The sequence below is a fragment of the Anastrepha ludens genome, chromosome 3 (genome assembly GCF_028408465.1).
Source record: "Anastrepha ludens isolate Willacy chromosome 3, idAnaLude1.1, whole genome shotgun sequence".
NCBI lineage: Eukaryota > Metazoa > Arthropoda > Insecta > Diptera > Tephritidae > Anastrepha > Anastrepha ludens.
The window spans coordinates 123,955,354-123,969,625 of record NC_071499.1 but is presented as its reverse complement, the minus strand read 5'-3'; the positions used below and the strand labels follow the sequence as shown (position 1 = coordinate 123,969,625).

The 14,272-nt window shown below is 32.6% G+C and overlaps 2 protein-coding genes across 4 annotated transcripts in view; both read right to left on the bottom strand.

Annotated features, from left to right (window-relative positions):
* LOC128858998 (optomotor-blind protein) overlaps positions 1-5,453 on the bottom strand; it is a 72,593-nt gene extending 67,140 nt beyond the window's left edge. Inside the window, exon 1 of the mRNA XM_054095647.1 lies at positions 5,369-5,453. The gene's annotated coding sequence lies outside the window, so the exon portion shown is untranslated. The remainder of the gene's footprint in view (positions 1-5,368) is intronic.
* The window catches only part of LOC128858999 (T-box transcription factor TBX3-like), a 100,235-nt gene that overhangs the window by 10,245 nt on the left and 75,718 nt on the right, over positions 1-14,272 (bottom strand). The window contains exon 3 of one of the 3 annotated variants that reach the window (XM_054095652.1): positions 6,129-6,237. The exons of the other annotated variants lie outside the window; for them this stretch is intronic. Coding sequence (XP_053951627.1) covers positions 6,223-6,237 — 15 coding nt within the window. The 3' untranslated portion in view covers positions 6,129-6,222. Of the gene's footprint in view, positions 1-6,128; positions 6,238-14,272 lie in introns of those variants that run through there. 3 annotated transcript variants of the gene reach the window in all.

Genomic DNA, 14,272 nt, shown 5'->3' with positions numbered 1-14,272 from the left:
GTTTTCGGTTTTTTTTTGTTTGGTCTAGTGTTTTGTTGTTCATTTTCTTTTGTTTCCTTTTTATTTTTTTTTTTTGTTTTGTTTTTTTGTTTGTCTTTTTCTTGTGTTTTCGATGAAAAAGGTATGGAAAGTGTTTGCGAATTTTTACATTTTTTTTCCTTACAATTTTTTAGTTGAGAAAACTTTATGATATTGTTTACGTCTTTTTTATAATATACTAAGCTTTTCAACGTTATTGTATATTCTGTTACTATTAAATTTCATTTGTTTTTTAATTTTCTAGGTGCTTCGTTTTTATTTATTTATTTTTTGTTTTTTGGAGGAATATCTCTTTCTATCTCTTCTTATGAATTTTTTATGACAAGCCTTTATTATTATTATTATTTTTTTATTTAAATTTTTTTTTTTATTTTTTTTATATTTTATTTTGTTTTTTTTTTTTAATTTTTATTAACGATTTCATGCCAATTTCTTTTAATTTTCGAGTGATTTGCTATTTTTCTAAAAAGAAATTTATGAGGTTGTTATTTACAAATTTAAGTTTGTTGTTTTTATTTTTTATTATTAATGTTTATTTTGTATTTATTAGTATTTATTTATACGTTTTGTTCTTAAATCTAAATTTTTTAAATTTTAAGACTTGCATTTTTTTTTTTGATTGTCTGATTTTAAATTTTTCGTTTTATCAAATTTTACTTTTTTATTTCATTATTCTTTTTTCTTATTTTATTATTTTTTATTTTTTTGTTGTTAATTTTTTTTATATTTTTATTAATTTCTTGGTTGGTTTAAGGGTGACCCCGCATCGCAGTGCCACATAGACCGCAAGTTGGGTCCGTTGTGTTGCCCTAGAGCTCATTATGTTATATGATTTCCCCACCTAACCGAGATTTTTATTGTAGATTTTGATCAAAGATATTAATTCGTTTCGAGAATTTAATGAGAGATTCGATTTTCACGTCCAAGAGTACTGAAAGATTGTCAATTGTTGGAGAGCCTAGAAGAGCGAGTCGACTTCTGGCTAGACCGGGACAACTGCACAGCAAATGCCTGCTCGATACTTCCTCATCTTCGTCCTCGCAGTATCTGCACAGGTCGTTTTGAGGAACCCCGAGTCGGCGTGCGTGAGTGCCCAAAAGGCAGTGGCCAGTGATAAGAGATATTATATGCCTTAGTTCGTGTTTCGAAAGACTTATAAGGGTTTTTGTCTGTTTTAGATTGTAGGATGGCCAGATTTGTCTGGTCGTAACGCAAGCACTTTCCACTCGCCACCTCTGATCAGCAATGCTGTGAAATTCTCGATCAATGATCATTTTACATGTTGCGAGCGGAATGTGGATAGTGGGTAAGTTACTAACATTTGATTGCGCAGCTCCAGCTCTCGCGAGCGCATCAGCTTTGCAGTTACCTTCGAATCCACTGTGACCCGGTATCCAGATAACTTGGACAGAATTTTGAACAGTTATCTCGTTAAGAGATAAGAGACAGGATCGAACCACATCTGAGTGGGTATAAGAGGAGCTGAGTGCTCGAAGGGCCGCTTGACTGTCGGTGAAAAAGCGGATATCCTCAAGTGATATTCTCCTTTCTAAAAGAGTTTTCGCAGCATACCAGATAGCGCATACTTCCGCTTGGAATACACTACAGTAGTCGGGTAATCTAAATGATAGAGTGATGGAAAAGATTCCAAATCCCACTTTACCGTCTTGTTTTGAACCATCTGTATATATAATTTCTTATAAATTTTATGTAATTTATTGGTTGGTGAATTTTTGTAAAAAAATGTATGAAGTTAATAATAATATTTTAATCCCAATTTTGTTTGTTTTTTTTTTTTTGTTTATTTATTTTTTATTTTTTTATTTTTTTTATTAATTTTTTTTTGTTTTTTATTTTTATTTTAACTTTGAGGATTAGGATAGAAATTGTAGGATTTTTTATGGTATCACAAAAAATTAAATTCCCATCATTTTCATTCACTATTTATTATCTTTTGCATTTATTTGTGCGATTTAATTTTGGAAAAAATTAATGCTCAATTTACCTATATATAAAGTTTTCTGTCCTAATTCTAATTTTTTTTAATCTATTTTTAACTATTTTCGTGATATTTTAAGAGGTTTTTTGTGATATCAAATTTGGTTTTTTATTTTATTATTGTAAAGGGTGTTTTTTTAGAGGTTAGGTTTTCAAGTTGGCACTACTTTTTTCGTGATGGTCTTTTTGACAGCTGTCACTTGATTTATGCTCAGTTTGGTTTGCCATTTCATAATGAATAGACTTACACCTGAACAACATTTGCAAATCGTGCAAATTTGGGCCCAAAACGAGATGGCCACCGATCCCGATTTTCACAAGAAAATTTTGTTCAGGGATGAAGCTCACTTTTGGTTGAATGGGTATGTCAATAAGCAAAATTGTCGCATTTGGAGTGAACATAATCCACAAGCCATCGCTGAGACGCCGTTACATCCTCAAAAAGTCACTGTTTGGTGTGCTCTATGCGCAGAGGGAGTCATTGGTCCATATTTCTTTAAAAATGAAGCCGGCCATAATGTTACAGTCAATGGAGAGCGCTATAGAGCCATGATTAATGACTTTTTCGTGCCTGAATTGGACGATGTTGATGTGGACGGCCTTTAGTTCCAACAAGACGGCGCTACATGCCATACAGCCAACGCAACAATCGATTTATTGAAGGAAACTTTTGGTGAGCGCATTATCTCGCGCCGTGGACCTGTGGCGTGGCCTCCAAGATCGTGCGATATAACACCGCTGGACTATTTCTTGTGGGGCTATGTGAAGTCGCTTGTCTACGCAGATAAGCCCGAGACGATTGACGTCTTGGAAGAGAATATTCGGCGCGTTATTGCTGACATACGGCCCCAATTGCTGCAAAAAGTGGTCGAAAATTGGGCCTCTCGGCTGGAATTTATTCGAGCCAGCCGCGGCGGCCACTTGCCCGAAATCATTTTTAAAACATAATAGCAAACCCTTATCTTTATAACAAAGCTAAATTCTTGGCCATAACATTAAATTATATACGTTTTATTTCATCTTGAAAACCTAACCTCTAAAAAAAACACCCTTTACTTCTTTTTTGAAAATTTTTATTAAGAAGTATTTACGAATTTAAATTAAATAATTGATTTGTGAATGTTTGTAAAAAAAATTTTTTTATTTTTTCAATTATTCAATCTAAAATTTCAAATTTTAAGGTTTTGAAATTTGTTTTTCGCAATTGGCTGATTTTGGTTGGTTGGTTAAGTCTAAGTTGAATTTAATTTGTGATCTTTTTTATTTTTAAATATTTTTTTGATATTTTTTTTTAAGAAGGAAAGTGCGTTAATTTTCAATTTTGAAATCTAAAGTTTTCAAATCTTAAATTTTAATTATTTTATTTTTGACTGCCTGATTTAATTTTTGTATAAATTTGTAGCTACTTTTGGAATTTTTACGAAAGTTCCTGATACTTATTGGTTTTTTATTTGTGTGTGCTCGCCTTTCTTTTAATTTTTTATGAATATCTTATACCAAATTTTGAATTTATGAAAAAAAATTTATAAAAAGCAAGAAAAAGATGCACTTTTACTCTACGCATAAAATTCCGAATTGTGTTTTCAATCTAGTTTTTGCCTACAGTTTCTTTACAAGTTTTTATAAAATGGTATTTTTTCTAATAAAAGATAATTGCGAATCTGTATTTGGTCATAAAAAAAAATTTCCATAATTTTTGAAGAGTCTTTAATAATTTTTTTAGATATTTTTTAAATTTAGTTTTTAATTTTCTGCCGCCATTAACTGAATATTTATGCTCCCCATTGTCTTTATAACTCATTTATACCTGTTTTGGTATTCGTACATTGTTGCTGCACCCCCGGTTACTGTCATGGTTGTTGTTGTTGTTGCTACTGCTGCAACCATTGGCATACAACTTAACACTTTAATTGAAACGAAATGCCGCTTTGACATTAAGTGACAATAAATTAACCTGTTGCCATGTTTTGTTGCTCCTTGCTCATATTGTTGTTATTTTAGTAAAATGTTTTTCGCTTGCTTGCCTTTGTAATTGTTAGTTGTTACTGTTGTGTAGGTGCCACTTTTCGCCACCAAGTCAACTGAAGTTAAGTGAACAAAACCCAATCAAGCCATCGGGCGACTTATGTCGATTCGAGCTTTTCTTACGGCTTTAACCGCGCACAACGCGCAGACGTAGGCCACTGTCTGGCTTTTTTAAGCTTTTTTTGTTTTATTTTTGTTTTTGCTTCACTCATTAGGTCTAATATTGGTAACTGTTGGGGAGAAGTTGAAGTTCGAGTGACTGCGGCGTGCAGTAGCCAGTTTTTGTCAAATTTTCGAATATTTTTTTTTATTTTTTACAAATTTATTGATGTTTTAATGCGTTTATTTATTCAGTACTCAATGTTTTAGTTTTTTTTTTGTTTTGCTTGGCTTTTCGGAAGCTTTTAAGCTGACAAAGACAGAGAGTTTGTCTTCGAATGATATTGGAAAGGGTGCAAAGATGTGAATAAAATTTTAAGAAAACCCAATATTAAGAATTACTGCAGAAAATACATTTATCAAGAAATGTTAATTGTAATTTCCAAAAAAAAAAATTTGTTTAAGCCTTTTATTTATTTTTTATACAATTTAGTTTAATTTTTTTATTTTTTTTTTTTTACTTCATTTTAAAATAAACTTTCAAGTCGTTATAAAATTTTTTTCAAACATCAGCATATTTGCTTAAGGTCTAAGCTATAGTTATTCTCCTAAGTATACCATATAAATATATGCATGTTAGTGTGTTTGTGTTGGTGACACTATAAAAGATCACTTAAGATAAACGATGTCGTATGGAAATTATTTTTATGCCAAGAGCCAACGTCTGCGCCTGTGTCAAAGGCAATACCAGAATTAAAGTGGAGCCAGCTCAGCAGCCGGACACCAGCAGCAGCGGGCAATAAACACATACAAAGACCACAGTGTTGGCAGCAATATGGCACCATAAAATTGGCGCTGACACCAACCGATAGGTGTGCGTAGACAAAGTGAAAGCTACAAAGAAGCAAAATCACACGCACACACACACATAGAACATTCACATGCAGACACATTTGGTGGGAGAAGTGTTGGACGCCGCCGCCTTACAAAACAAACCCGAAGTTTTAATGCGAACGATTGATACAGTTGGAAGTTGTGCGGGGACAGCTTGAAGGGCGTGTAAGTTAAATAGCAATCAAAGACACAATGACAATGAGAACAAAACAAAGATTTTTATAGAAACAGTAGCACTTTAACTGCCAACTCGTCAGCTACTACATACAAATACATTGCCCACCTTTGCCTTTGCATTTGCCTCTACCTTTACCTTGTTGACATTGCTTCGAGTAGAAATATTAATGTTGCGGCGGCGTTGATTTGGTTTTCGAAATGCTTATACTCGTATTTCTGTGTTGTTCTTGTTTTGAGTATTTCTTGAACATCTTTTATTTTAGCTTGTCGCACTAATGAGAGCGGATGTGACAACATTTTTATAGCTCATCAGCATTAAGTGCCGCAAGTGTGGGCAGTGATGGCAAATAGGGAGATGCTCTAGTGGTGGTGTATGTACATATGTATGTTGCCAGCGAGACCTTAAAGCAATGAAAAGTATATAAGCATTTTTTTTTTATTTTTAATTAAACCCCTTTTTAGTAACTCATTAGTAGTTGCAGCGCTGAGTCATTTGGGGCGATCAATCAATTGCATAAAAAATGTTCTAAAAGGGACGCATTTTCATTGTTTCGTTTAATTTTTCCTACATATAATTTATGTTGCATTAAGTGTCTACAGTCGCGGAGTTAGTTTACGAGAACTTCAGCCTGGCTTAACTCAAATAAAAAAGGTATTAGCTAAGCGTGTATTGATTGCCTTAAAATTATTTGCTGCCTCTTTTGTTTTTTTCGCTTAGCTTCCAAGTATTGCTTGAGTGATTGATTTATGCGTTGGCGTACACTTCTTGTTTTTGAGCGAAGCATTCTTTGTTTCCCCTCACTGTCCACACACTTGGAGCTTAAATTTGACAATTTTTAGTAGTGCGCTGTCAAGTTCGTGTCTTAAGTCTTTTGCTTGACGCCGGATTTCCGTTGATTTGTGCGTTGCGTAGATTGTAGTGCTGATGTGTGTGTGTATATTGTGGGGGAAATGTTAAAGCACAAAACGGTGAGCTGTGCGGAAAACTGTTTAGCGAGTTTGTTGCTGTGAATTTATATAAAAAATAAAAAAGATAAAAAAATATATTGAAAAAAAAAATGGAAAAGAGAAACTAAAAAAATGTGTTTAAAGCTTTTAATGCATTATAATTCCTATTAATTACAAGCAATCACCAAATAACTGCATGTTTTAATTTAATAGATAGAAAGCGTACTATTTTGTGTTGTGTGCTGGCTTTTTTAATATATATATATTTTTTTTTTAACTCGAAGTAAATTATACCCAGTTAGGTATATACATAGTAAACGTGCCTAAACAGTTGAAAATTGCGGAAAAGATTAAATATAAAAACATAATTCGAATTTAAAAGAACATAAAAAAAAACAACAAGCATTAAAAAGCAGCAAAATTGTCGACGTACCTATGAAGCAGGAATTTTTGTAGTAAGAAAATCGAAAATAATAAAATATATTTTGTATAAAGTAATAGCCATTGTAAGATCCATAGTTATCCGACACTTTGGTATTTTTTAAATGAAAATGTTTCAAATTAGTCCTAGAGATATCTCTAAAGATATTCATATACATATATTTTAAATTAATTTTAGAGATATCTCTAAAGGAAAACTATTTTTGTACAAGCCGCTTGTTAAACCGTTATGATGAGTTTCATGTCCTTCTTTATTTTCTCTGAAAGCAACATAAGCAGATGTCCGGTTAATAGTTGCCCTAGCCACTATTAATTCGTAGCTTGACTGTGCTAGGTTAATTTTTAAAATTTTAATTCCGCTATTATTAGTTTATGTATTTAATTTTATTTTTTGAGCCATTCCTTCTTTTGTGCATATTAATTAATTTTTTTTTTTTTGTTAAAATATTATTTTTTTAAATAATTTTTTGTTTTTTTTTTTCTTTAAATACTTATTATGTATTTTTAAGTTTTAGTTTATTCTAGATTTGTTTTTTTTTTGTTTTGGTAATTTAATGAATGTAATTTTCTAGAATCTTCGTTTATTGTTTCCTCTGTTTTTTCGCTTTTTTTAGATTATTTTATTTTCTTTCTTAATGATTTAATTTATTTGTTTTGTTCTTCACCTAATTTTTTTACTTTTTGAGGCTTATTTTTTTAATTTTATATCGGCCTATTAGTTTATATATATATTTTTACTTTTTGGGCTAATTATTATTTTTTTGTTTTGTTTTTGTTTCTTTGTTTAATAATTTATTTATTTTTTTTTAATAAATTATTTTATTAATTTTATATCTGTCCTCTTAGCTTACATATTTAATTTTTTGAGGTTCTTTTTCTTTTGTTTTAATTAAATAATTTTAATTCGTTTATATTTGTATTTTTTTTAATTAAGTTATTTTAGTTTTTTTGTTTAAATTTTTTTATTTAGTTTATTCTAGATCTTTTATTTATTTTGTTTTCTTTTTTTGTTTAGTTTTCTTTAATATTCATTTAATTTTTCTTCAGTTTTTGTTTTTTTTCGCATTATTTAGAATAATATATTTTATTTTTTAAATGATGATTTATATTTTGATTTATATATTGTGGTTTTCAGCTATTTTTTTCTTAGTTTTTGATTTTTATTAAAATTGTTTTTCGTTTTTTTTTTATTCACTTTAAAATTTTTATCTGTACTTTAATTTAGTTTGATTTTATTTAATTTTTCGTTTTATTTATTTTGCTTTCCAATTAATTTTTCATTTTTGTATAATATTTTTTCTTTCTCTTTTATTCACTCTTAAGTTTCTTTTTCAAATCCTGGTTTTTTTTAATTTTTTGTTTCATTTATTTGGCTTTTCAAGTATTTTTTTAATTTTTTATTTTTTAGCAATTTTTTTTTGTAATTTCTGATTTTTATTAAAAATTTTTTTCGTTCGTTTTATATTCACTTTAAAATTATTTATCAGCACCTTAATTTAGTTTCATTCATTTAATTTAATATTTTGTTTTATTTATTTTGTCCTCTAATTATTTTTTTTAAATTTTTTTTTTTTTGTAATTTTTGTTTAATTTATTTGGCTTTTCAGGTATTTTTTTTTTAATTTTTTTTTAATTTTTTTTCTATATTTTTGTTTAATTTTTAATTTTAATTAAAATTTTGTTTTCGTTTTTTTTTTATTCATTTTAAATTTTTCTATCTGCACTTTAATTTAGTTTAATTTGATTTAATTTTTCGTTTTATTTATTTTGCTTTACAACAAATTGTTTTAATTTTTGATTTGTATATAATATTTTTTGATTCTTGCGAAGAGTGAATAACTTAAAATTTTGTTTTCCAAGTTTTTTTTTTTTTGTTTTTGCTTGATTTATTTGCCTTTTTAGGTATTTTTTATTTTTATTTTATTTAATATTTTTTCTGCGCTTAATTTAACTTTTTCTAATTTTTTTCATGTTTTCTTATATTTTTAATTTTTATTTAATATTTTTTTTTGTTTCTCATTCACTTTTAGTTTTTTTTCTGCAGTTAATTATAGTTTTTTTTACTTTTAATTTTTTGTTTTGCTTATTAAATTTTCATCAAATTTCTTAATATTTAATTTTAATTTAAAAGGATTTATGTTTTTTATATCTTTTCAAAACTTTTTCCTGTATTTAGTTTTCCTTTTTTTAATTTTTTACGATTTCCCTTTTATTTGATATTTTTATCACTTTTAAATTTTTTTTCTGCATTCAATTGTTGTTTTTTTATTTTGATTTTTACAAATTTTTTTAATTTTTTATTTAAAAATTTTTTTGTTTGTTTTTAATTCACTTTAACTTCGTTTATATTTACATACTTTTGATTTGTTTGTATATTGCTTCCGGTACCTCACCACACGCGGCCCATACTTGTGCTGCTTCTCTATTTTGCCCGCCACCAAATCTGGCTTGTCTATTTTACTTGTGACACAACATTAAGTGACTGTTAATTAACACCAAAAGCGTCAAAGCATGGCGTCAATTGTGTGCCAGCCAGCTAGAGTTAAGGTTGTTTATTTGTTCATAGCCACCAAATACCATATGCAAAAATTTCCATTGGAATGAAATGAAAAAAGCATTTGCATGGAATTTTGGTGAGACAGAAAATTGTTGGCGACTTTGAAAAAACAAAAAAAAATAAATAAAGTAAAAAATAAAATTACTTTGGAAAACTAGCTTGAATCCACAGAAATTGGCTCTCATTAAAACAGCACTCCCGCGACGCATTCAATTCCTTGATTCCTTGGATTGACCTAATTTTTGTTGCACGGCTTTTATGCGCGCGCAAACTTCCATCCCAAAGCCCTTTCCCACAAAAAGCTGTCGTCCACACACGCAGATGCATACATATACACATACGAGTACTTGTTGGTGTATGTATTTGCACACAAATAAACCACTTCAGTGGTAGTGAGTGGTAGCTGCAGCTACCTTTGGCGCACCAAGAAATTACGGCAGATGTCGGTCATAAAATTGCGTTAATGTCCTTGCCGCCAAAGTAAAATTGGTCATAAAGTGGCTAATTCATTTGGTAGCGACAGAGCGGATAGCGCAATACAAATACATGCACACTCGACTCGCACGTACGCAAGAAATCGCGGCTTGGGCGGACTGCTTGGCTCACTACTTTTGCTGATAGCCTGATGACTGCTTTGTCAGTTGCTTAATGTCCAGGCGCATACACACTTACAACCATATTAGTGTATGTGAGAGGAGTGTGTTCTCCTGACAGCAAGTGCTCGTCCGCGCGTGTGTGTGTGTGTGTGTGTGTGTGTGTGAAAATGCCGTGCCATGCATATTATAATTAAAATGTGCTATAAATTCAAGCAGTTTGCAGTTGAATGAACAAATCGTACACTTGCAAAATTATTTGCATTTACTAAGTATATTTTCATAGAGAAATGTTTTTCTAAATATTTTAATTTTCAAGAAATCGGCGTCGATTGGGAGTATTATAGAATTTAGATGTTTGAATGTCAATAAATATTTTTCAGAAACCTCAGCGCCAAGAAAGGAGATTTTAACTCACAACAGCTAAAACGTTTAAGTCCATATTTCCACGTACTTTTATATAGACTTTTCCCTACTGTATTCAATTAGCTACTAGAGCTCAAGAAGGGAGAACACTGATCATAAAGCAGAATACTTACAAGTACCTACGGAGTCGATGACTGCTTGATTCCATGCCTTGTGAATTGGAAGGCAAATCTTAATATAAATTGCAAATCAAGGATAGAAAATAATATAATAATGGAAAATATGTGTGTTACAACCAGGCTAATTTGACCGCAAATAGATAAGAAACTATCAAGAGAATGGCTTAACCTCTCAAGAGAGAACATCTCGAAGGTCGTGGCTTGTGTCACCGGTCATTAGCTGTTAGGTAGGTTCTCTTCTAGGCTAAGAATATTTTCGCACGAATATTGCAGAAGCTCTAGAAACGAGGAAGAGGAAGAAACAGTAAAACACTTTCGCTGTAATTGTCCAGCCTTAGCTAGGAATAGAGCAAGGTTGTTAGGAAAATACCATTTAGACTCTCTTACAGGAACTATCTGGTGTTGGGATGAAACCTAACCTAAAGAGAGTCTAACTGGTTCCATGAGAAATAAACAGTAAGATTTCCGTGTTACACAGTGGCACCACAACGGACCTATATGGTCCGACTGCCACAGAATCAAACCTAGGAAGAGAAGTGTCCAATACACATAAACTGGCTTGACTATACGTATGGGGACTTAAAGCAAAATTTTGATTCAACAAAGTGACGTACTCTGCTAGATAATTGAAAATATCTTGATAAATGTTATCAGTTTCGGAACTTGCGACATCCACTTCGAGCTCAATCGTTGCAAGATCAGAAACTTGAAGATATTGGAAGAAGAATCTCTGAGAGTTTTTGTGGGAAAGATACTCAGGAGGATATATGGCCCTAGGCTAAACGAAAGAGGTGATTACATAATACGAAACAAGTAGGAGTTACTCTAATTTATAGATGGCGAGGACATTTCCACATTCATCAAAGCGCAAAGGCTAAGGTGGGCATGTCACAGGAATGGAAGACACGCGCGTTCAAAACCTAATAATACAGCTCAAAGCTATGACAGCAAGAAGTATGGATCGGCCGCGTAGGAACTAATGGACTACATAGAAAAAGACCTAGGAGCGCTCGAAGTAACCAACTGGAAATGATATCAATAAACCGGAGCTGATCGCTGATATCGCCAAGAGTGTGTATGAAAGTATAGGCCCCTGACACTACTCGTAATGTGAAGTTTCGTTGGCGTTAGTTAATTGCGGATCCTTTAATACGTCACTTCCCACAAAGATGGGAGAAACGCAGTACCAATGCAACTAAGCAGTGATCTAGAAGTTTCTGGGCATTGAAGAAGAGCTGTAATGTAGCTTGAGTGAGCTTCAGTGCACTCATAACATTATCTTTGCTGAAAACGCAATCATTTTCGCTCAGTGTATGAATCGCTCGCCCCAAACAGACGCCAGTTAAACGATTAAATTGCTGCTGCTTGCACTATAAAAGCGCTGAGAATTACAAGTGTATAAAAACAATGACTACAACAGCAACAAAACCTACTTAATTCACACACTAACAACAGCAACAAATATGGCAACCAAAACTCATCAAAAAGTCATAATGCGCTACAATAAAGAGTGCCGCCATGGCGACGGTGGCGGCATCGTCATTGATTTGGTTCACTTAAAACAATCGATTGAATGATTTTCCGCATTTATTGCTTGCAAAATATTGACTGACCTAATGTTTGTTTGTGTTGATTTTGATTCGATTGATCGTGTGATTAAACTATAGGGCCCAGTAAGTTTTACTTAATGAAGGAAGTAAGTAGACTCTATTTTTTCCTTTTCTTCTTTCTTCCTTTGTTGTGTGTAACTAATTTGGCGAAAGTTCCCACGGGAACGGCAAGGCCGATGATGTCTGTGGGTTTTGATGATGCTCCACTACAACTTGCAGGGCACTTTAAAAGGCATCAAAACTGAAGTGCCTGTATATGGAATATTGAATTGGAGGCGACTAGCGTGAGAGCCACCACAAATTTTTACTGCTGTTCACAAATTTATTACCAAAGGATTTTAAAGCTTGTCAAATTTGGATTTCAGAAGAAACATAGCTTAGTTGCTTAATGCATCTTAATCCGTAAATAGCCAGTTTACGAGGCGGATGTGAGAGTAGTGCACTTTTTTCGACCAGTAGGCGGTCTTTCTCAACTATTTTCAGTTTTAGCTTCAATCGAACGACATATTTGCAGAGAAGATCACTACTCAATGAGAATTTCGAATGATTAAATCCGTTGTAGAAACGACACGAGTTTATCCTTGGGAGGGTTTCGGTTTTCTAAATATCTGCTCAATCTGCAATGCCCTGTGAGTATGCCCGTGAGAGTTCTCAAAATATACTGGGGAAGGGTTGTGAGTTTTCTAAATCTCTTTTCGTTGTACCACCCCAGTAAACGGACTTCGCCCGACGCAGCCACTTAGTTTGGTGCTTCCTTAGCCTTATATATTGGGTTTACTAAAAGCCAAGGAGGTGAGAGAAAAACTCAAGATGCAATGGGTATATTTGAGCTAAAGTAACTCAGGATTGCAGATCTCACAAGCGGCAGATCGCAATATTGTTTTGAAACTTTACCATAAACTCATCTTCGCCGTATGAAATGCATTGCTTGAACGATATTTCAAAAAATAAAAAATTTTCCAAAGTAGGCGCTGTGTTGCCCAAAGTGTGAATTTTTAAAGGAAATTTCAATAAATATAAAGCGCCAAAGGCGTATATTTTGCAAAAAAAAAATTTGAGTAACCATAACTTGTGCTCATGTTCGTCAGTGAGAGAGATTATTGCTGGTTCTGCTGGAAAGAGTGCGCCTGTGAAGCCGAGAAGAACAACTCGTCGTGGACCTTAGCGACTTAACATTAGAACTTAGAAGAATCATGTATAGACACTCGTTCACTTATAGGCATCAGTGAGCTCAGAAAAAGAAGACGAATACCCATCCGTCCCAATATTACATTCAAACTCTCTGCAAAGCGTTGGAATAGCTCGAAAGTGCAGGTAATTACGCTTAAAAAAATAATTTCCGCGGTTGAGTCGCATTCCCATTTCGGTTACCACTTTAATAAGCACGAAAATCGAAATTGGTGTTCGCAAAATGTGTAGACGTAGAGTAGTCAGTGGCGAGCCTGTGATTGGTTAGAGAGATCTTTGGAGCGGTGGTAAGAGTATTTTTCATCCAAGTTTCTTCGATGGCAAAAGAAAAGTTGCAGTGAGTGGAGAGTTCTACAGGGGCATTGCTAAGCAATTTTCTCTCGGAAATACATAGAAGACTTGGATGTAAGCGCGTTCTAGTTGTAGCAAGCCGTACAAGTGGTACAAAAATTATTTTTTTTTTGTATACTAATCTGTTTTAGGAGTTACCAAATCTCTCGGTGCTTCCTGACTCTTTTAAATTTAAAATTAATCTCGAAATGTATGTAACCAGCTGCTTTTGTATCATCAGCTGTTTGCCTCATGACAGTCACTTTGACACCATGCGACGTTGTCTTTTCAACTTTCATCGTTCAAGATCGATGTTATGTTGACAATTCGGACACGATTCAGGCAAATCAACTCTGATTTGAGATTTTTCCGCTGATAAAGTTTCCTTTAACATTTTCAAATGCAAGCCAACCCATAGCCCATCCGTTAATCTTGTAGTTCTCAGAAAACGATCAAGCTGTTTAAGCTAATAAACTGGCCTAACTAGGCATGGGAAGCGCACTCTATTTTTAATCCTCGATTCATTCTCATTTCTAGCTGTAGTCCACCAGCCATTGATTGCTTTCTGCTCCACTTACAAATACGAAAATCGCACAAAGGATTAAAACTACTAAAAACGACGTAAAATTTACTTCATATCGCACATCTAGACATAAGTTCGTTGCTCTTTTTCTACACTTTTTCCTTCCTCTTCCCAGCGCACGCTTCTCGGCTACACCAAAACTTATGCCAATCAATTTCTCAAACTCATTAAACATTTTTACTTAGCTATTCTTTGAAATTCATATTTTTCGTTGTCACTCATTTAAACAAAATTAATTTTTCACC